The following is a 22,580-nucleotide window of genomic DNA, read 5'->3' as shown; positions in this document are numbered from 1 at the left end:
ATCCTGACCAATTAAATACGTCCAAGGAAGCTCATTTCGGTACGGCTTAATCGTTGTAAAAAGCACCGTCACGTCATGTTTCGGACAACTGAAATGCTTCCATCCAGAAAATGAAAGCTGAAGAATTCTCATGACCATGTTTTCGTAGTGCGTTTGAATGACGCCCTAATTTTGCCATTTGTATGAGAGAAAGGACGAGAGAGAGAGAGAGAGAGAGAGAGAGAGATAAAGAGGGAGAAAATTACCTTCTGGCACACACGGTTTCATCTAGACACTCTCACAACAACAAAACACGGCCGTTGTCTTAATATTTCACATTCTAGTAAGAGTAGCACTTCACATAAACTGTCCATTATCATCAGTAACACACACGCAACCCCCTACAAGTGTTGTGTATAATAAATAAATGCACCTCTTTTATCACAGCCTCAGTAAATCCTTGTTTCCTTGGTTTCAACCGGTTTAATTTCGTTTTAGAAATACATGATACCCAGGGAGCAGACGCTAGGTCACGCCACGTAAATGCTTATTTTGTTTGTCAGGACATCTATAGATGTCACATCACTCTGACAAGACAAGAAGAGTGTTTTGACAGGCTCTGAATGTGGATACGAGCGGATTGGAGACAGGCATTCTGTCATCCAGTGATAAACGTGCATTTTTGTTTTTGCAGGCTGGGGGAGGTAGGCTCCTCGTCTACTGTTTTAGAAGGCTGGATCACACAGGTGGTCTTTGTGCTACAAATCAAAGCCCTGTGGCATAGTGGGATGCAGAAAAACACGCTAACAGACTGGCATCCCGCTGGGCATCAGAGGGGCGGGCAGCCGATTCCAGCCCTGCGGTACGGCCATGCCACAAACACTGCCAGTGGGAAGAGGCCATGCCACCCAGCACGCCATGCAGCAGCCTCCAATCCACACAGGAGCTCTTGCCATCAATTACACTGAGAAAGGAACAGAGACATCATCTTAAAGATGCCCAACTGAGTTTCTGTCCATCAAGAGAAAAAAGCCACTAGCGAACCATAATGGGCTTCTTACGGCTCCAGTGTGCTTACGTGTGAAGTGTCAGTAGCTGTACGTCGGAATTCTTCACCGAGAGGCTGCTGTACACCCGTATTAAACCGGAGCACAAAAGATCTTTCACAAGAACGCACATATATAGTTCTCGGTTGCACTTTTCAAATCTCATCAGATCGTTGAAGTCTTCTCAAGCTCAATCCCACCGTTTCTTCATTTCAATATCCATTCAACATCCATCTACGCATTTTTCTCGGCTTTCAACTCAACCATAAGACAATTAACAAGCACTTCACGAGTCGAATCGGTTATATTTAAAAGTAGTAAAAACACAAAGAGGTGCTGTGCAAGGAGTCTGCTGAACAGGGATTGAGAAGCAGACTGTCAAAGAGCAGTACAGAAATAAAAACAACAGCAAAACAAAATAAAACAAAAACAAGTTCCCTCGTTTGAAGCTAGCAGGAGAAGAGATGGCATGATACCATTTCTTCTTTTCTAATATTGATAAAACCTTCAATTTAAAATAAAAGGACTAACCCTAACCCTAGGACTGCAATTCCAGTATAATATTGCTAAGCAGGTTAACTTTTTTGTTATGTTGTCCTTAAAGCAATTCAGTGATATCTCAGGCTCAAGTTTATTACAGAATCTGATTAGTTGCTTTGTTGTTGTTTTCCCCTTTTTGCCCCCCCTCTGGTCTCCAAAACAGCATTTTCTACTGAAATTGCTTTTGATATCAGATGGGTGCCATCGCTAAGTAATAGATCGGTCTATCTGTCACAAGTTAAATAAGTACCATTATTAAGTCAGTAGAGAAAAATCATAAAACATGCTGTCCTTGCGCTGCAGTGAGTCATCTGGTAAGGCAAATAAATAAATAAATAGATAGATAGATAAATAAATAAACCAAAGTCAGAGTTGCTGAGGCTCAAGTTATTTGCATTTGCACATCAAGTCACCACCTTAGAAATGAAAAGAAGCTCCAGCTACAAAAACAGTTCTGACAAAGACATTACTAAGAGGAGACTTGGCACCATTTCTTGTTATCATTTGCTCCAGAGATCAATCTGAAACAAGGATCAATTTTAGCTTGGCCTTCCAAAGAGAGCGACAGCTCCAGAAGAGTGATCCAGAGCTAGCCGTTTTCTTTTTGAAAAGAAATTAGCTACCTACCTATCGGGCATGTAGCCAGCCAGCGTAGCCTCATAGGTGCTTCTCCAATACTGAACACCAAATTCATCATCAGAAAAGAAAAAGTGTTCTTGTGTTGAATCCCTGAATACTCTTTGCATGAGCACTGACTCACAACCATCAGATATGAGTGCACATTACAACACTGCAAGTCACTTGAAATAAAATAAATAAAATCAATAAATAAATATTAAAAACCCTCCAGATCCCTAAAGCACCAAACCTCATGGCCTGCCTATTTACTCATGCTTAACTCCTACACTTTCTTAATCCAGCTCACTGTCCCTTTGTCCAAGCAAATCGGGTTTCCGCCCCAAGGCAGACGGAAAAACAAATGAGCATTTGTTTAGTCTAGTGATTTCCATATGATGGTAAGAGGGGGCCATAGTCCTTCTTGTTCATATTAGTCACGTGGCTGACACAAATCAGATGGCTGGCTCAAATGAGCATTCTGCCGCTGAGCTCCAGTGCCAACATGCCACCCCATCGCTCTTCTGCTTCATGTGGGTGACCGTGCAGCTTTTCGTCGGTTGCATGAATAAACATGAACTCCACTAATCAGTAAAGCTGCCTCCAGGTTTCCAAGTTCAGGACTTCATGTACAGTACATTCTACCAATCGTTAGCGCCAGAAAAGAGCTCACACCTCTGCACTCAGCAGAGGTCTGGGGGAAGAAGAGAGCCAGAGACTGCTATGTTTGGAGAGACAGTTTCGGCTGACGGTTTTCGAAAATATACCTAACGGAGAAGGTGGAGAAAGTGATGCAGCTCCCTTTCTGGCTATGAGACTCGATTTGGTATTATCTTGTATCTTTTATAAATCGTATCATTATATTCCTTAACATCTCCTTATCCGTGTAGAACGACTTCTATTTTGGGAATGTTTTCATTCTTGGTAACACAGCTTGGCATGTTGTGTTTGTCCAGAACTGAAAGGTGCTTTCATGGCAGCCGGAGCTACTTGTACAAACCTGCAGGTTGCTGCGTCGGCTTGCCAAGTCCGCCGAGTTAAACAATCAGCGCTGAAGTTTCAGGAGGAGGGAAAAAAAATGCCATAGTCTCTTTCTTTTTTCTGTTACTTCTATTTAGTAAGGAAGTGCAAAATGTTCTCTGTGGGCAAGCTCATCATTGAGGAAAGTCAATAAGATTTATTTAAATAGAGCGAGCGGGAGAAGAGAGGGGAGGGAGGAGAAAGGAGAGAGAGAGAGAGAGAGAGAGAGAGAGAGAGAGAGAGAGAGAGAGAAACCTCTGCACTTCTCTAAAACATTTGCCCATGACCGCTAGCTGAACTTGCATGCATGACCTCAGTGGGTGGAAACCTCACTCCTCCATTTGAGAATGCTGGAACAGGGTTGGAAGAGAGTTCACCAGTTACATTTTCAAAGAGCAAGTATGGAAGACAGAAGAGCCAGACAAATGTAATATGAACAAGAAGGGGAAAAAAAAACAACAAAAACAACTACTGTCTGTCCTTTGATGTCTACCACATCTTATACCTTGTCAAATCTTTATCAACTAAACGTGCATTCACACCAGCGATTTTAGTGCTGCGAGTCGGCAGGCGCTGTACTATGAAGTCGCTAGTAGGCGTTCCAACTACTGGTTGCCATGGTAACATTTATCAGTGGGTGGTGCAACTAGCATTCCACTTTTGACAACAAACCAGTATTCTTGCGCTGAAATGAAACATTTTGGAGGGAGAAGGTTTGTTCACCTGTTTTTGTATATATATATATGCATCATATCCTATGAGATGAGGGAGAAGCAGCGTGTGCTCTTTGCCATTGCGGCCATCTACCTGCGGCGAAAGCGCAAGGGACGGACAGTCTTGGTCCATGAAACAATTCGGACTTGCGGGAAGCATGGCGGATCATGCATCACGTGCGCTCTACTGTCTTCAATCCCAATGGAGGTATAATGAAATAGAACATCTAGTTGAAGCAACATCTGTTGCTCATGTCGCCAGCTCTCACTGAAAATGAATGGTCTCCAGCCACTTTGTCGCTACGAGTCACTGTATGTGTGAACGGACCTTAACGCTGCATACATCAAAAATAGTATTTAAAAGAAGCAAAGGGATCCATGCTCTGCTTCTAGACGTCCGGCAGAGCTACAATGGCTAGATTAGTGATGGAGCACATTGTCTGGCACTCTGACTCGTCAATAATAGTCACTGGATCCTCAGGCTGTTATCACCAAACACATCAGTCGCACACCACACTGCAGCACACAACCAAGCCACCACTGTGGAAGTAAACCTACCTACTCATCAGAAGCTTGACAAATGAAACACTTGATAATGAAATACTGTATTTCTCACGTCGCTATTCGGGTGACTATTACACAGTTAGTTCTTTCAATTAATCATCATGTACACTTATCAACAATGCATGGCTAAATACATCTAGTATATAACAATGCAGAACTTGCCAAACTGTGGAAATGTCTCCTCAAATACTGATTCACTGAAAAGTGACTCAGAAAACCTTCCCAGATTAGTGCAAATGTGTAACACAGGGTAGTGTCACTATCGAACTGGTTTACAATACTGAACTGATCCATGTACCAAATTTTAGAACCTCATCCTTCGCCTGAATGCCTGAAAGTAATTATGGAATACAATGAGCAAAGAATAAAACACTTCGGGACATGCTGTTATTAAAAAAATATCTCTCCATGTTGGGTTGCATCATACCACCTCATAGTGGATCACTTTGTTCTAGCAGAATGTCCTGAAGTGTTTTATATCCCTTATAGCACAGATTTGCCAATGATGATTTTATACATACACACGATGGGACACTGTGTAAAATGTAAATAAAAACAGAATGCAATGATTTGCAAATCTCATAAACCCATATGTTATTCACAATAGAACATAGAAAACACATAAAATTTTTAAACCGAGGAAATGTCCCACAGATACACACACACACACACACACATAACACACACACACACACACACACACACACACACACATACATATATATATATACATATACACATATATACACACACACACATACACACACACTCTCACAAAAGTGAGTACACCTCTCACATTTTTGTAAATATTTGATTATATCTTTTCATGTGACAACACTGAAGAAATGACACTTTGCTACAATGTAAAGTAGTGAGTGTACAGCTTGTGTAACAGTGTAAATTTGCTGTCCCCTCAAAATAACTCACAGCCATTAATGTCTAAACCACTGGCAACAAAAGTGAGTACACCCCTAAGTGAAAATGTCCAAATTGGGCCCAAAGTATCAATATTTTGTGTAGCCACTATTATTTTCCAGCACTGCCTTAACCCTTTCGGGCATGGAGTTCACCAGAGCTTCACAGGTTGTCACTGGAGTCCTCTTCCACTCCTCCATGACGACATCACAGAGCTGGTGGAAGTTAGAGACCTTGTGCTCCTCCACCTTCCGTTTGAGGATGCCCCACAGATGTTCAATAGGGTTTAGGTCTGGAGACATGCTTGGCCAGTCCATCACCTTCACCCTCAGCTTCTTTAGCAAGGCAGTGGTCGTCTTGGAGGTGTGTTTGGGGTCGTTATCATGCTGGAATACTGCCCTGCGGCCCAGTCTCCGAAGGGAGAGGATCATGCTCTGCTTCAGTATGTTACAGTACATGTTGGCATTCATGGTTCCCTCAATGAACTGTAGCTCCCCAGCAGCACTCATGCAGCCCCAGACCATGACACTCCCACCACCATGCTTGACTGTAGGCAAGACACACTTGTCTTTGTACTCCTCACCTGGTTGCCGCCACACACACTTTACACCATCAGAACCAAATAAGTGTATCTTGGTCTCATCAGACCACAGGACATGGTTCCAGTAATCCATGTCCTAAGTCTGCTTGTCTTCAGCAAATTGTTGTGGGCTTTCTTGTGCATCATCTTTAGAAGAGGCTTCCTTCTGGGACAACAGCCACACAGACCAATTTGATGCAGTGTGCGGCGTATGGTCTGAGCACTGACAGTCTGACCCCCACCCCTTCAACCTCTGCAGCAATGCTGGCAGCACTCATACATCTATCATATACTTCCCAAAGACAACCTCTGGATATGACGCTGAGCACGTGCACTCAACTTCTTTGGTTGACCATGGCGAGGCCTGTTCTGAGTGGAACCTGTCCTGTTAAACCGCTGTATGGTCTTGGCCACCGTGCTGCAGCTCAGTGTCAGGGTCTTGGCAATCTTCTTATAGCCTAGGTCATTTTTATGTAGAGCAACGATTCTTTTTTTCAGATCCTCAGAGAGTTCTTTGCCATGAGGTGCCATGTTGAACTTACAGTGACCAGTATGAGGGAGTGTGAGAGCGATGACAACAAATTTAACACACCTGCTCCCCATTAATACCTGAGACCTTGTAACACTAACAAGTCACATGACACCGGGGAGAGAAAATGGCTAATTGTGCCCAATTTGGACATTTTCACTTAGGGGTGTACTTACTTTTGTTGCCAGCGGTTTAGACATTAATGGCTGTGTGTTGAGTTATTTTGAGGGGACAGTAAATTTACACTGTTACACAAGCTGTACACTCACTACTTTACATTGTAGCAAAGTGTCATTTCTTCAGTGTTGTCACATGTAAAGATATAATCAAATATTTACAAAAATGTGTGGGGTGTACTCACTTTTGTGAGATACTGTATATGTATTACATATATTGCACACACTTGTTTTTCTTTTCTTTCTTTTAACTTCGTTTCCATCAGTATCCACTGATGAAGGCACAACCCATGTGGTGCAGGAAAGACAGTCCCCTATACATGGAGACTTTTGGGACACCCTATACTTAACATTTTAATGTTATAAAACATCTGCTATCCTGAAGACTTTCCTGTGGGGGAAAACGTAATGACCGTTAAAACGTCATCCTCAAAGAAACCTTCACCATATCAACAAGTATACATTTCATTGTTGCATTTAAAAAAAAACAAAAAAAAAAACATTTATAGTAAGACTTTGATTGTATGGATTGTCCACCATACATGCCCCTGTGTGAGGTGGCACTATAGAAATGAGAACTTACTAGAGGGAGTGCATTAACATGAACTGTGATTTGTATGACAACCGGCACTACTGTCACAGCTGCTGTTTGCTGAAACAGAGATGCTGGAAACTTTTTCTGCTATGCAGATAGGTAAATATAACATTAATATTTTGAAAAAGGAGAAGTCCAAAAAAAGGGGACAACTATTAGAGGAGCTGAACAGAGGAAGCAACTCTAAACCCAAGAGAGAGAAAACTGCAGGGTGATACAAGTCCTCTAATTAAAGTGAATAAAAGTAATGAGTGAAAATCTCGAATAAAGACAAACTATTAACATGTTTAAGAGCTTTATGTATACTACACTTCCCTCTGCTCCGTGTTTGAGACTCTGGTTATGTACTATAGTGCTGAACTCTGTGCTAAAACATTACAGTAACATGCTGAACTCTGTGCTAAAACATTACAGTAACACTGTGCTAAAACATTACAATAACACTGTGCTAAAACATTACAGTAACACTCTGAATGCTGTGCTAAAACATTACACTAACACTCTGAATGCTGTGCTAAAACATTACACTAACACTCTGAATGCTGTGCTAAAACATTACACTAACGCTGTGCTAAAACATTACACTAACGCTGTGCTAAAACATTACACGAACGCTGTGCTAAAACATTACAGTAACACTCTGAATGCTGTGCTAAAACATTACACTAACACTCTGAATGCTGTGCTAAAACATTACACTAACGCTGTGCTAAAACATTACACTAACGCTGTGCTAAAACATTACACGAACGCTGTGCTAAAACATTACAATAACACTGTGCTAAAACATTACAGTAACATTGTGCTAAAACATTACACTAACACTCTGAACGCTGTGCTAAAACATTACAGTAACACTGTGCTAAAACATTACACTAACGCTGTGCTAAATCATTACACTAACACACCGAACTCTATGCTAAAACATTACAGTAACACGCCGAACTCTGTGCTGAAGCACTACAGTAACACTGTGCTGAAACATTACAGTAACACTGTGCTAAAACATTACACTAACACTCTGAACGCTCTGCTAAAACATTACAGTAACACTGTGCTAAAACATTACACTAACGCTGTGCTAAAACATTACAATAACACTGTGCTAAAACATTACAGTAACACTGCTAAAACATTACAGTAACACTGTGCTAAAACATTACAGTAACACTGTGCTAAAACATTACAGTAACACTCTGAACTCTGTGCTGAAGCACTACAGTAACACTGTGCTGAAACATTACAGTAACACTGTGCTAAAACATTACAGTAACACTGTGCTAAAACATTACAGTAACATGCCAAACTCTGTGCTAAAACGTTACAGTAACACTGTGCTAAAACATTACATTAACACTGTGCTGAAACATTACACTAACACTGTGCTGAAACATTACACTAACACTCTGAATACTGTGCTAAAACATTACAGTAACGCTGTGCTAAAACATTACACTAACGCTCTGCTAAAACATTACAGTAACACTGTGCTAAAACATTACACTAACGCTGTGCTAAAACATTACAGTAACACGCCGAAATCTGTGTTAAAACATTACAATAACGCTGTGCTAAAACATTACACTGACGGTGTGCTAAAACATTACACTAACGCTGTGCTAAAACATTACACTAACGCTGTGCTAAAACATTACACTAACGCTCTGCTAAAACATTACAGTAACACTGTGCTAAAACATTACACTAACGCTGTGCTAAAACATTACAGTAACACGCCGAATCTGTGTTAAAACATTACAATAACGCTGTGCTAAAACATTACACTGACGGTGTGCTAAAACATTACACTAACACTCTGAACGCTGTGCTAAAACATTACAGTAACACTGTGCTAAATCATTACACTAACACGCCGAACTCTGTGCTAAAACATTACAGTAACACGCTGAACTCTGTGCTGAAGCAATACAGTAACCCTGTGCTGAAACATTACAGTAACACTATGCTAAAACATTACAGTAACACGCTGAACTCTGTGCTGAAGCAATACAGTAACCCTGTGCTGAAACATTACATTAACACTATGCTAAAACATTATAGTAACACGCCGAACTCTGTGCTAAAACATTACACTAACACGCTGTCATATGCACCAAGTGTTAGTAGTAGTTATCCGCTCTCGAGGTAGATAGGATGGGTTAGTGGCTTGGCGGAGACAGACACCGAAAACGTTAATCACTGTCCAAACACCAGACCGCGACTCAATCCCTTTTGGCTGTCTCCTTCCTCCACGAGTTCACTACACAGGATATGCATTAAAATAACAGGTTTAGATGGTCTACCCTTCAGCGTGTCGTTAGGTGAAATTTAACGGCCAAGTTCCCTTTAAACTGCGCACTTACATTAAAAAAAAAAAAAAAAAAAAAAAAAACTCTACTGAGAAGTTCAAAGCCAGCCGTTAGAGATGTTAATATGGAAGCGAAGCGGTTTTACACTCACATATGTCCATTCCCTGAACTTGGGCTCCGGTGCAGTTACACACGCAGGCGCCATTGGAGCCGTAGCCGCTTCCGCTAGCCGCTCCGCTCTGGTTCTGCATGGAGCTCGCCACAGCGACAACTTCCACCGGCTCTCCGCGCCACTCGCATCGTCTTCACCACATACTCGCTGTGGGGGGAAACAATCCCCGTGCTCTATTAACGTTGAACAAATTTGTCGCTTTTCTTACTTCCGTTTTGTGGAACTCGGTGAATGAGAGCCGGTGTGTTGGTGTTGAATGAAGCAGACAGACTGTGTGTGTAACCCTTCTCCTGCCCTTACTCATATCACTGCACCGTCTCGCACACTACAGCCCTCCAATCCCGAGGGCTGGACGGCCGCCTCCTGATAAACCACCCGCTTCCTGGTGACTCCGCTGCACGAGGGGGTATTGTGTGCTTTCGGGGGGGTGGGGGGGGGGGGGGTGGGGGGGGGTAATTGTGTGCGGGAGGGGGTATATTATGGGTGGTTGATCAGGATGACTGGGCTGCGTCTCAAACCGCACTAATGACTGTCAAACTAACACTCTTTTTAATACCCAACCCACGGGTCTAGGGTTGCGGGCACGACCGCTGTTCTGGTATTACCAGAGTTCCTGTTTTGACACACTGTACATGCGCTTTAGGACGGAGTTATTTGTGTTAGAGCTCCACTTCACACCAGACCCAACCAAACAAGGCGGGCTGTGGGAGAAACATGGTGTGTGACCTTGGCGTGACCCCGACGTCTGAGTGTGGGCAAAGCACACATGTTGTCTGTCTGTCTGAGCCCTTTAACTGCAGTCATCTCTAACTGCAGCAGTGATCACACAAAAACCTTTAAAAACACTATACGGCAAGAAGATTCCTGCTCGTGTCAGTGTAATGCAGTCAAATCTAGACCAAATTCATTATTTTAAATAAAAAGACAGACAACTTTCGATCTAGAGATTGGGTTTAAAACATCAAGCAGTGACCTGTGGATAACAGGTTTAAACGGCTGGGGCGAACAAAACTCTCAAAGTCACACCATTGTTTGTTGTTGGTTTTTTTCTTCTTCTTTTCAATTCCCATAATTACAATTAAATATATACACCGCATAAAAGAATTCTGCTTGATCGAAATTAAGACTTGTACAAATAACAATTCACCTTTCACCATCGTTGTGTCTTGATTACTCCCTTACTCAAAGCAATTACAGCAACAAAGAAATGAATGAATGAGATAAATACCCCTTTCCCAGAATTCCTTCCTCTGTAATGTATTATTTTAGGACAACGTTAGCTCTACGGCACTCTAGTTAAGGAATGGCATGTGCTCGATTCATATATATGTGCTTGTTAGTAACCCTTCAGCTGTCTACAATGTCCAATCCCAGATGTCAAGATGAAATTTAAACGATTAGATCCTTCTCTTCACCTCCCCCTTTACCCACTCATCCCACAGGGAGACAAGCTGACATTTATCTGTCTGACGTCTTGTCTGGAAGTCATGCTCCCCCCCCCACCCACACACACACACCCCCAGACGTGGGGGAGGTGGAGAGTTAGGGGTCATGACTCAGGGTTTGAATGGGTGTCTGAAGCAACATCCCAAGGGAAGCTAGTGTTGGACAAACTGTGCATGTTAATGTTGTTGTGGCTGGTTTTCACAATCCCTCCACAATGCATTTTAATATATTCAAATAGGCAAAACCTTTAGATAGCATGCTGTCTGTTCTGCATTGGTCAAATTAAATTGATCAAATTAAAATAGTTTTTAAAAAAACAAACAAAAAAAACGTGTTATTTAAAAGTAAGACACTAACAAGCAACATTATCGGTTCTTATTTATATCATTTATCCTTACTCTATTTACACAAGACACCATTTGCAGATTGTAAATCATACTTTGGATCAGGTTTCATTTTTAGCACCAGAATGATTTCTTATTCTTCCTATTATGTAACCTCTAAATGGCCCGTCTGTTCAATTTATGTTGTTTGAGGCACAGCGCCACCTGGTGTCCAACATGGGGAGTCACTGAGATTGGGACAATAAATGTTCCTATGCTGTCTTGATGCTAAAATCAAGGCTTTTCCCTACTGAAGATTGTGCAAGTCATTTCCCTGCTTCAGATGCTGACATGAATATTAGCGCACCTGGTACAAAAGTTGAGATGAAATGTAATGTTTTATCTATGGCTAATTACCCTGATTTGAATAGATTGAGTCTTGCACAGCACTCTGATCCTCCTTGCATGCAACCCATGTTCAAAAAAGGTTCACGATGACAAATACCCAGCGTGTCTCTGCTAATAAGCAGCCAATTTATAGTAAGTGCACCTTAGGTAAGCACATCATTTTGAGTATTTCTGACCTTTCACCGAGTTGCTGATTTACACCACGTACTACCTAGCAGGGGTCATCAACTGGCAGACCACAGTCCAGACCCAGAAAAAAGTATTTGACCAGATTAAACAGAGTACAATGAATTACTACAGCAGAGACGATAAATGCATGTAGTTAATCAACTCTAGTTTTCTAAACCTAAACAAGGGCTCTGTTGTGGTTTGTTCAATCAAACGTCCATCCATCCATCTTCTGTACTGCTTATTGCACACAGGGTCACAGGGAGCCTGGAGCCTATCCAAGGCAACTCTGGGCACAAGGCGGGGGACATCCTGGATGGGGTGCCAACTCATTGCAGGGCATAATCGCACACACACTCATGCACACACTACTGACACTTTTGGAAATGCCAATCAGCCTACAACGTATGTCTTTGGACTGGGGGAGGAAACTGGAGTACCCAGGGGAAACCCTCAAAGCACGGGGAGAACGTGCAAGCTCCATGCACACAGGGTGGAGGCGGGATTCAACCTCCAACCCTGGGGGTGCGAGGCAACTGTGGTGATGCGCCCCCCCAATCACATGTATTTATGTAAATTATTTAGCTAAAGGCAGCTCATCAGAGCAGAGACCAGCTACCGGGCTAGAGACATTAAGTCAGAAAAGGGAGACTTTTATAGATGTCTTTTATTGACCCTCTCTGGACTGCTTAGTGAACTGATGTCAAAAACACAATGTTAAAAATCAAATGGACAGAGAAGTATTCGGTTATTCTCTCAATAATTCAAAACATCTGGTCAGAGTTCAGGGGACTTGTCAAAACTGATAACATAAAGCACATTGAAACACAACATAACCACTTTGAGTAGTCTTGTTTACAACCATGGACTAATCATTAATGGTTAAACATTTAGCAGTCACCATTTAGTTATGTTGGTTGCTTATCTGGACCTTTGAAAACAAGGAATTTTATGTAACTGGATCTTAATTTTCGTTGTATACCTCTACAGGGTGTATACTCGAACTGAAATCTCTTCCCATGTCCACATGTACATTCTAATAATAATAATAATAATAATAATAATAATAATAATAATAATAATAAGAGCCCACCGTTGGTCCAACAGCAGACTGAATACATGGAAGAAAATATCATATTATATATATATATATATATATATATATATATATATATATATATATATATATATATATATATATATATATATATATATATATATATATATAAAAATCAGAGAATGTACCCAGTGTAACTGAGAGTATCCTTTGTGAAATACAGCTCCTGTGGTCTCAAGCAAACTCAGAATCTATTCTGTTTCCTGGGACATCCAGTGATCTAACCCTTTTCCTAGAGAATAGTGTCAGGAATATGCTAAACTGAAGTAATGAAATGTACACATGCAAACTATGTATAAATAGTGAATAATGACCTTTTATAGGTGTTAGTATAAGATGGCCTGTGGGAGCAGGCTTAGAGGCACAGGAACAGGGCCATCACACTGATAATCTGCAGGTTTAATGTGGGAGAGGGCCGACTTCAAGCACTCTCCATTACCTGACTCATCTCCCACCCAAGCCTGCACGCTGTAGCAAATTATCTTCACACTCATCCCAGGAGACCGGGTGTGCGCGTGTCTGAAAATTGCCATCTGTAAGGAAGGAATGTGACGTCTACGGATGTGTGCTGCAGCGTGTGTGTGTGTGCATAAAAGTGTGTGTGTGTGAGAGAGAGAGAGAGAGAGAGAGAGAGAGAGAGAGAGAGAAAGGGAGAGGGTGAGTGTCTGTGTGTGTAGATAATCACCAGGTATTGAGTTTTTTTCCTCCCCCCCTGCTCTCTCCCGCAGCCTGCTGAGCATCGTCATGGGCCGTCTGCCCAGTAGGGTGAGGTAATGTCTAGGTTTAATGCCAGCCTCCCACACCGGCACACACACACACACACACACACACACAGGCTCAACAGGAAGAACAGCAGGCACAGCAACTCCCAAAATGGCCACTGTTGTGACTCCTAATGATTACGATAACATTATTAGCCTTCTGCTAACGAGCCACCTGATGGAACCTCCACCACTTCTAAACAATGCTGAAATACTGCAAACACCACACCTGAATCTTCAAAGAACAATCACTCTAATTGCTGATAACTAGAGTTTAAAAAAAACAACCCCCAAAAACAAATACTCCACGTAGAACAAAAAAAGTGCCAGATAGTAGCTTCATGTGCCTGGAGTAGCTGTACAGGCATCACCAAATACACCATAGGGAATAAACCCTGGAAAGATGCTCCGGAAAACGAATCCCATTTGATAAAACTGTACAGGCGTGACCCGACAGAGGGAGCGAGAGCACGCAGCCATGATGCAGGTCTCGGAGCAGCAGTAGTCAGATCTCGGTGGCCCGTGGCCAGCTCGCCTGCTGTCTGCCACGCTCTTTTTTTAATAAACCTGTCAGCAGCTACATGCCGACAGCATTGGACACACACAGACCGCAGCGACCCAAGGGGCACTGAAATGAACATATCACGAATGATGTCTACACAAGGGACACTACAGTGATGGAACACAGCACAGCGCTGTAGAGGCAGGAATGCAATTGCAATTCCACTGGTCAACTTCAAGTGGGATTAGAAACCAATGCAAATCGGGCAAGCTATGAGAGTCAACCTCTGAATAAACGCCTTTGCAAAATGGGCCACCCTATAGACCAAGAAATGAAAAAGGATTGCTTGAGGCCATTGGTTTTTGAGATACTACTGCATACAGTATATCTTTATATACTGACAGGTGAAATGTATATAAAATCTGGTGGCTCTATTATGATGCTGGGGGCCTTCGGTGTTATATTTTGGGTCCACTTTCCCCTTAGAGGAAAGAGTCCCTGAAAATCAGTACCAAGCTATTCTGACTGATCACCTTCATCCTATGATGAAACATTTCCATCCTGATGGGAATGGTCTCTTCCAGGAAGACAATGTCCTCATTAACAGGGCATGAGGACTTACTGAATGATTTGATGGCCTTCACAGTGACTAGAGCTCACCTGATCTATAGGAGCTTTTGGACCATTGTGTTACGGTGTGGGTGCAGGTTTTCATTCCGTTCAAGCAGGAGCCACACCTGATTCCACCTGTTTTAATCAGATGAGCTAGGCTTTCAGTAGACTCAGGCGTGGCTTCTGCTAGGTTGGAATGAAAACCTGCACCCACACCGGTGCTTTCCAGATAAGCCTGGACACCCCAGTGTTAGACAGACCTCTCAACCACCATCATCAAAACACCATTTAAAGCAGTGGTCACCAACCCTCTTCCTTGACATCTACCATCCTGCAGATTTCATCTCCAATCAAAATCTAACACACCTGTTTTAGTTGATCAAGAACAAGATTCAGTACCCACTGCTCGGCTGTCGATACAGTACGTACAGATCAGTATAAATGGTAAGCATGAATACAATCCGGACGGACGATGCGGCACGGATTCCGACAGTTTTCCACCCCAGTCGCGTTGCCTTATGGGATAGCGCAGTATCCACAGTTTCCATACTGTAGAATCTTGGTGGAAGCAGAAAGTCATCCGGATATTTCTCGCCTGTTTTATGAATACTGAGAATTGGGACATACTACTCCTTTAGCATACTGCTTTTCACCTACTGTGTAGAAGGGTAGTAGGTATATTCAGATGCAGCAAGTGATTAGATGGGCACGTGGGCATGATTATGGTTGGAGTCTTCAGGAAGGTAGATCTCCACTGATTTAAAGGAATATCTTTTGGAAGTTAGGTGCTCATCCCTCCAGTCTCACAGACTTGCAGAATCTATACAGTGACACATGGTTCCTCAGGAAGGTCCCAACACCTGACTAAGTCACGATTAATTTTTTTCCCCTTTGTCATCTGTCTGCATCGCAAAATAGATCAATGGCCGAGAGTACGATTAGTCAAAACAGTACAACCTGTTAATCTGGTTCGTTTTTTTTCAATAATGAAACATGAAGTCGCTTTTAGCATCATCCAGGCTACAGTAAATAACCTTAAAGAGACTGGACTTATATTTAAGTCATTTTTACTCATGTAATAACTATTTTTGGTCAATTCTAGTAATTGTACCTTTAACAGCTAGCTTTACTTAGTGGTGTGTTTCCAACATAGTCAACTTGTTCTCTTGGTTCCTTGGACAATTGATAGGTCTAGCTTTTTACAGCGGTACAGCCTGCAACCTTTTTTGAAAAAAAGTTAAACCTCTTGTAGTTTCTACATAAAACCATTCAGAGTTCCTACAGAGACAACAAACAAAAAGAACCCTTAAGAGTACTAGAGTGAACAAAACAAAAACAACAAAACACATTTCATCGAGTACTCAAAAACTGCCCATGGAATATCTAAAATAAAATTTTTTTAAAGCCCTAAAATACACAATGAGGCTTAAATCAGTTCAAATACAAGAGTAAAAAAAACCAAAAAAACAGGAAAATCAATATAAACATGTACAAATATAAATTCCTTCAAAGACGCAAACAGGCTCTCCTATAGTACACTAGGATCATAACTAGATTTTTCTCGACTGAGCAGGAAAACTTGTCCTGTCTCTCTGTTTCTCCATGACCTACTTTTCCAGACCCAAAACACAAAAACACAACCAACCGTAAGTAGAGAGAACACCATTTTAAGAAAATCTGCTGACACATTCAGTATGTCTAACACTATAAGCATAGCACAAAAAAACCCAGCTAGAATCCTTCGCTGTATCTAGAGATCCATCTTCCTTCATTAAAATTTTACACAGTCTTTTTGCAGTAAGAGGAAAAATTCATTCAGTGAGGAAAAGAAGCCAGAAGTGGCCGGCTAGTCTGTCTGGTCAGCTGTGCAGGGTTCAGGATTAACATGGTCACTGGAGACTAAAATCAGCCTGCAGAAACTCCCATCAGCCCCCTATACTGACTGTACAACCTCTGCTACGGAGACTTATTGTTTTTTGTTGAACATTCATTATGCCTGATGACTACATGACTGTGGGTCATCTGTATCTCGTGAAAGGAAAAACTAAGTGGAATTTTTAAACTAAGCACACAAACCTTTTATAATAAAGTAATACACTCTTAGAAAAACAGGGTGCTATAGAACCTTCAAAGCTTTACTTGAGAAGGCAATTACAGTCCATTTATACACATTTTTTAAAAAGCTACACTATATCCACATTTCCAAGGTTAAAGATACACAAAGGTACAAAAAGGTAAGAATACCACTCCAGTGATAAGGAAAGGTACAGTTCAGTAACTTTTTTTTCTTTGTTAGTACAGCCCTGCTTCGCAGCAACACCAAAAACAGCTGCTGTTGTCAGGGCTCAGAGTTAGGAACAGGAGCGTTCCCAACACTCCTGGGAGGACTCCCCGTTTTCATTATTCTAAACCGGACCTCGTACATTTCCGTATGAACATTTTGGCACCTTCAGACTCTACATGTTTAGAGTGGATCAAGAAAACATGAGAGAGGGAGAGAGAGAGGGAGAGAGAGAGAGAGAGAGAGAGTAATCAAGTAAAAAAAAAAAAAAATCAATGTTATTTTGCTTGGCCACACCAAAGTATGTGTCATGCACCATTCAAATAAGCTATAATACAACAAAGCTACTAAGATTACAACTTTGCAAAATGTTAAAAATGAAAGATTTATGGATAAATTGTTGGGCTGCATGAACAGTGAAAAATGGCTAATGTGAACCTGAGGAACACTGATGTTGAGTTGAGGGAGATACCTATAGCCTGGATCACAGAATGGGCCTCCGCCAACATACCAATACCAACAGCTGGGTCCTTTTAGCCTGGCCACATCATCTGCAGCTCTGTACCTAATTGGCCAGCTTGATAGGAAAGCCGGGTCTTTTCTCTACTGCTTACCACAGGCTAGTCTATTCACTACTGTATCTCTCATTCTCTCTCTCTCACACACACACACACACACACACACCTACGGACACACTGTCACAATACGTAGACAAACGGCTGGACTTCAAATAGACTGCCTTCATGTTTCTTTCCTCTCTGTGTGGTCCCCCCTCCCCCCCTCCCTCCCCACTGGATTTCATTCTGCCCTTTGAGCCAAACCTGATTCTACTCCGGGAAAAGAAGAAGAAGAAAAAAAAAAGAAGCAATGCTTAAGACTAGTCCATTTATTGCTCCGCTTTCTTCTTTTTGTCCCCATCGTCGGTCTCCTACTCTTTGAGAGGAGAGAGGAGAGCTGTCAGTTTCCCACCTTTAATGGTCCCAGTTGCATCATTAGCCCCAGTACCCACTTTACTGTGGAAAGAAACAAGAAGGGAGGGATGATTGTGAGGGCGGGGGTTGTCCCTCATACTGGGTGGCACACAGGACAAAATGACAAAGAGAACACTGAAGAAAAGAGTCCAGTAGACCTCTGAGATAAACAATCCCAGACCCCCCCTACCCCCAACCTCGCTCCCCCCTCGTCAGGTGACACTGTCTGATATCCATCTGTAATGATGCCGACAGCGCCAACGTCTCAAACAGGCATGACTAATGTGGCGACGTGTGGGGTACTGCAATCAAAGAAACGTACGCAACTAGCGGATTCAGGGAAGTGAGACTCTATTCACGCAGAAAGCTTTTTTTTTTTTTTTTTTTTTTAAAGCCATTTGCCACTAAGGCTGGGGATGTTTACTATTTTGGAAGTAATAAACAAGATGTTCAGAAATGATCTTTACAACTTTTATCCAATATAAAAGTCAGCCAGGAGGTGTAGAAATACTAGGATCTTCCCATTTTACATAGAGAAACATCAAGTTCCGCCTAGTTTGCTCATCTTCATTGCTATTTAAAGCAATGATGTGGATAGGTTGCAGTGCACATGACAGCATTGGGATTACTGCTTGGATGTTTTGTGCATCACAAAAGTGCTAATAATGAATGTCTAAATTTTTTTACTTTAAAAAAAAAACAAAACGTTTGGGCTCTGTGTCTAAATTTCATAATTAGTAACGTGTGCAAGTAAATGCTCCATTTAGTATCATCCATGCATTTTCCATACGGCTTATCCTACACAGGGTTGCAGGGAGCCTGAAATCTATCCCAGGGAATTTGAGGCATAAGGCGAGGGACACCCTGGAAGGAGAGCTAACCCATCACAGGGCACAACTGCACACATTTTCACACACCGATTCTAACACTACGGACAATTTGGAAATGACATTCAGCCTACAAAGCATGCATTTGTATTGGGGGAGGAAACCGAAGTACCTGGAGCAAACCCCCGAAGCACTGGGAAAACATGGAAACTCCACATGCACATGGTGGCGGTGGGAATTAAACCCACAACCCTGGAGGTGTGAGGCAAACGTGCTAACCACTAAGCCACCGTGCGCCCTCCATTTAGTATAAAAGTTGTGAAAATTATTTTTAGACACCCTGTAAAAAAAAAAAAAAAAATCAATAAATACAAATGGGATTTATTTATAAGTACAACCATTTAATCATCTAGAAATAAAGCTGAACGAATACAGTAACCATGGAAATGCTTGTTATTTTAATGTGATATCTAATTGGCTCCTTGTGACATGTAATACAGAACGTGAGAATGCAAACATTAACAGCTAAAGAGATTCAAGCTTTGACTGAATTCTCAAACATGGCAATACTTCAAACCTAATGAAATAATATGCCGTAAACTATTACTTACTCTATAAGAAAGTCTCATTTCATCTCTATCTGTTTTCAGTAAGGAAGCATCGGTAGGACTTAACTAGTTAGCTTTTACTATACAGTATAAAAAATATCTTGCACACACATAAATCTATTAGACTTTTCATTTTCAGTTGGTTAGTTGATATGGAAATAAGTAATGTTCAAGCCTGAAAAGCCTTCAATAAGCCACCACAAGTCATCAGCCATCTTCGAAAAGCTGAATTACTTTTACTTTCTTCTCCTGAACATCAAAGGGACAATAGCCAATAAAGAGAATCAAGGAGATCACAAGAATGTGCTTCAAAACGTTTCTAAAACACATAAAGTACATGAAAAGTGACAAAACAACCGACTCATTCAAGCCTCATTTTTCACAAGTCACATAAAAAGGCTCTCAGACATTTTCACTTGCATTCAGCTGCTTGTCTTTCCAGTCCGGCATTTCAGGGAGCAAAACAACTCCATCAGCCACCTCTTCTCCTCTCGCTCTTAAGCAGCTTCAATGCCTCCGTGCCTGACTTTGCCTCTCGTAGAGTAATGCTACTGCATAGAGAGGAGGTGACGTCGGTTTGGCAATGAGAACGTTAGCATGAGAATGCAGTGGCCTCAGATTAGTCCAAGATGATGAGGATTATGCATGGAAATCCCAAACTCAAACAAACTGAAGGCGGTGCTCTTCACTAAAAACGAGGCCGAATTGAATATGACCCGTGTGACCTCTGACCCCTGATCAACCTGGTTATAAACTGTAGACCATCAAGGGATTGGGATGGGAGAGAGAACGGAGGAAATGGAGAAATTTGCAGAAATTGTAAATGAGATTCTACTTCTAGGGACCACCTAGGTGCACCGATAATGAAATATTAGAAAACAAATCATGCGCGGAGTGAGTGAGGTGGATTTTTATAGCTGGAACAATAAGGCAAATCAATGTGTGAAGAAGCATACTGGTAGTGTTCCCAATCCTGCACTGAAAGGCCTAGGCCTTGTTTGTTTGTTTGTTTATATATATATATATATATATATATATATATATATATATATATATATATATATATATATATATATATATATATAAAATTTAGTCTAATACACTTACTTCAAGTTAAAAAAAAAATCTAATCAATCTTCAAACTCAAGAACAGTATCAGGGCAGGGGAAATGCAAATTATTTATTTATTTTTTAAAATTATATATATATATATATATATATATATATATATATATATATATATATATATATATATATATATATATATATATATATACACACACATATATATACACACACACACACAGGAAAATCAGATTCAGGACTAAGGACATGACTTTCCTCACTCTTGCAATCTAATAATTCACAGCGTGTACTGAATAATATGCTTTAAAATGAATAAAGTAACAATTTTTACTCTCTGAACTAGAGCTGCAACAACTAATCGTGCGCAACACGGGGGAGATTTACTCATTACGTTACTTCTCTTCCGAAAACACGCTTCAGAGAGTAAATACTAAAGTTGTGTCCCAAATGAAGTACTGCGCACTTACACTATAGACTGTGTACTCTACCATCTAGTGTGTGGATTTTAGAAATGTGATATCATCTCAAATGGAACACTAGTGTTTTTTTACTAACCGGAAGTATAAGCCGCTTCCTTCATGACGTCACACGCACGTAATGCGACGGCGTCAGCTTTTGCTTAGTACCCAGAATCACCGTACATGACTCTCTTTTATCTCAATGACCATCAGACGGAGGCAAAACCGTCAAGTGACTGAGGAAGAAAATGTGCGACCTCCAAGTCCTCTAAGGCAGTGGAACATTTTATATTAAACACCGCAGAGAAGATTTATAAACTTTATAAAGCGGAGTTTGTGTAGCACCAGCACGACAGTGATGCTGTCACGAGTTTTTAAAAGGTTTAGTTTAATTTAGGTTTATTGACATTATATGCTGTATCAGTGTAACTTATGTCCTTTATTATAACAGAAGTGATGTATTAGTAACGAGGCCGCGTTGCTCCTCACACGCAGTGCAGACGCGGTGATGCACAGTGTAGCGCGAGTAAGATCTGTAATGTCTAATTAAAACATTATGATCAAAAGCAAACACAAGTAAAATAATAATCCTAAAGACAGTAAGTAACTCAGTTTTTATTATTAATTTAGGACTGTAGTTTAATTCAGTTCTTTTTGTGCATCCATAAAAATTAATGCATATATATATTTATATTTATATTTATATTTATATTTGTTTATTTATGGCACTACAGCCCTATATTAATAATATATATTCTGGTGTGTGTGTGTGTGTGTATTGGGTTCTTTTCAGTCTTATATAATTGGACAAACAGTTGTGTAAAGTTTTACTCTGAAGTTTATATTTGTAACACTCAGTTTGTGGATTAAATTTGAAATAAACAAACAAATAAACAAACAAAGAAAGTTTGCCCTGCCCCATCTGATTAATCGAAAAAATAAGCGGCCAACTAATCGATTATGAAAATAATTGTTAGTTGCAGCCCTACTCTGAACTCATCTACTATTCCAACCCATTTACACCAAGTATACTCTATAAACAGTTGACTGTGGACAAAAGTGTAGCAGAAAACTCTAGCAAAAAGTAGCAGCAAGTTAAAAAGTCTCTCAGAACAGCAAAAAGTATCCCATAGGAGCATTATAGTGCAGTGATTGCCGTACAATGGAGGTTGTTGGGAAGGGTCTTGTTTACTTAAGGTGGGTGTTGGGAAGGGTCTTTTTTTACTTCAGGTGCATGTTGGGAAAGGTCTTGAGTAGTT

General features: G+C 41.1%; 1 protein-coding gene across 4 annotated transcripts in view; it reads right to left on the bottom strand.

Moving 5' to 3' along the window:
- Window positions 1–22,580, bottom strand: part of ldlrad4b (low density lipoprotein receptor class A domain containing 4b) — an 83,850-nt gene that overhangs the window by 10,195 nt on the left and 51,075 nt on the right. The window contains exons 1-2 of one of the 4 annotated variants that reach the window (XM_017472587.3): window positions 13,901–20,759; window positions 9,733–9,900 (exon numbers count right to left, since the gene is read on the bottom strand). The exons of 1 other annotated variant lie outside the window; for it this stretch is intronic. In XM_017472587.3, the coding sequence (XP_017328076.1) occupies window positions 9,733–9,832 (100 nt within the window). In that variant the 5' untranslated portion in view covers window positions 9,833–9,900; window positions 13,901–20,759. Of the gene's footprint in view, window positions 1–9,732; window positions 9,901–13,900; window positions 20,760–22,580 lie in introns of those variants that run through there. 2 more of the 4 variants (XM_047156322.2, XM_017472594.3) reach the window with 2 other exon arrangements.

This window comes from Ictalurus punctatus, chromosome 1 (genome assembly GCF_001660625.3).
Source record: "Ictalurus punctatus breed USDA103 chromosome 1, Coco_2.0, whole genome shotgun sequence".
Lineage (NCBI taxonomy): Eukaryota > Metazoa > Chordata > Actinopteri > Siluriformes > Ictaluridae > Ictalurus > Ictalurus punctatus.
Note: the sequence above shows the minus strand (reverse complement) of the source record. Positions and strands in the feature narration are given on the sequence as shown.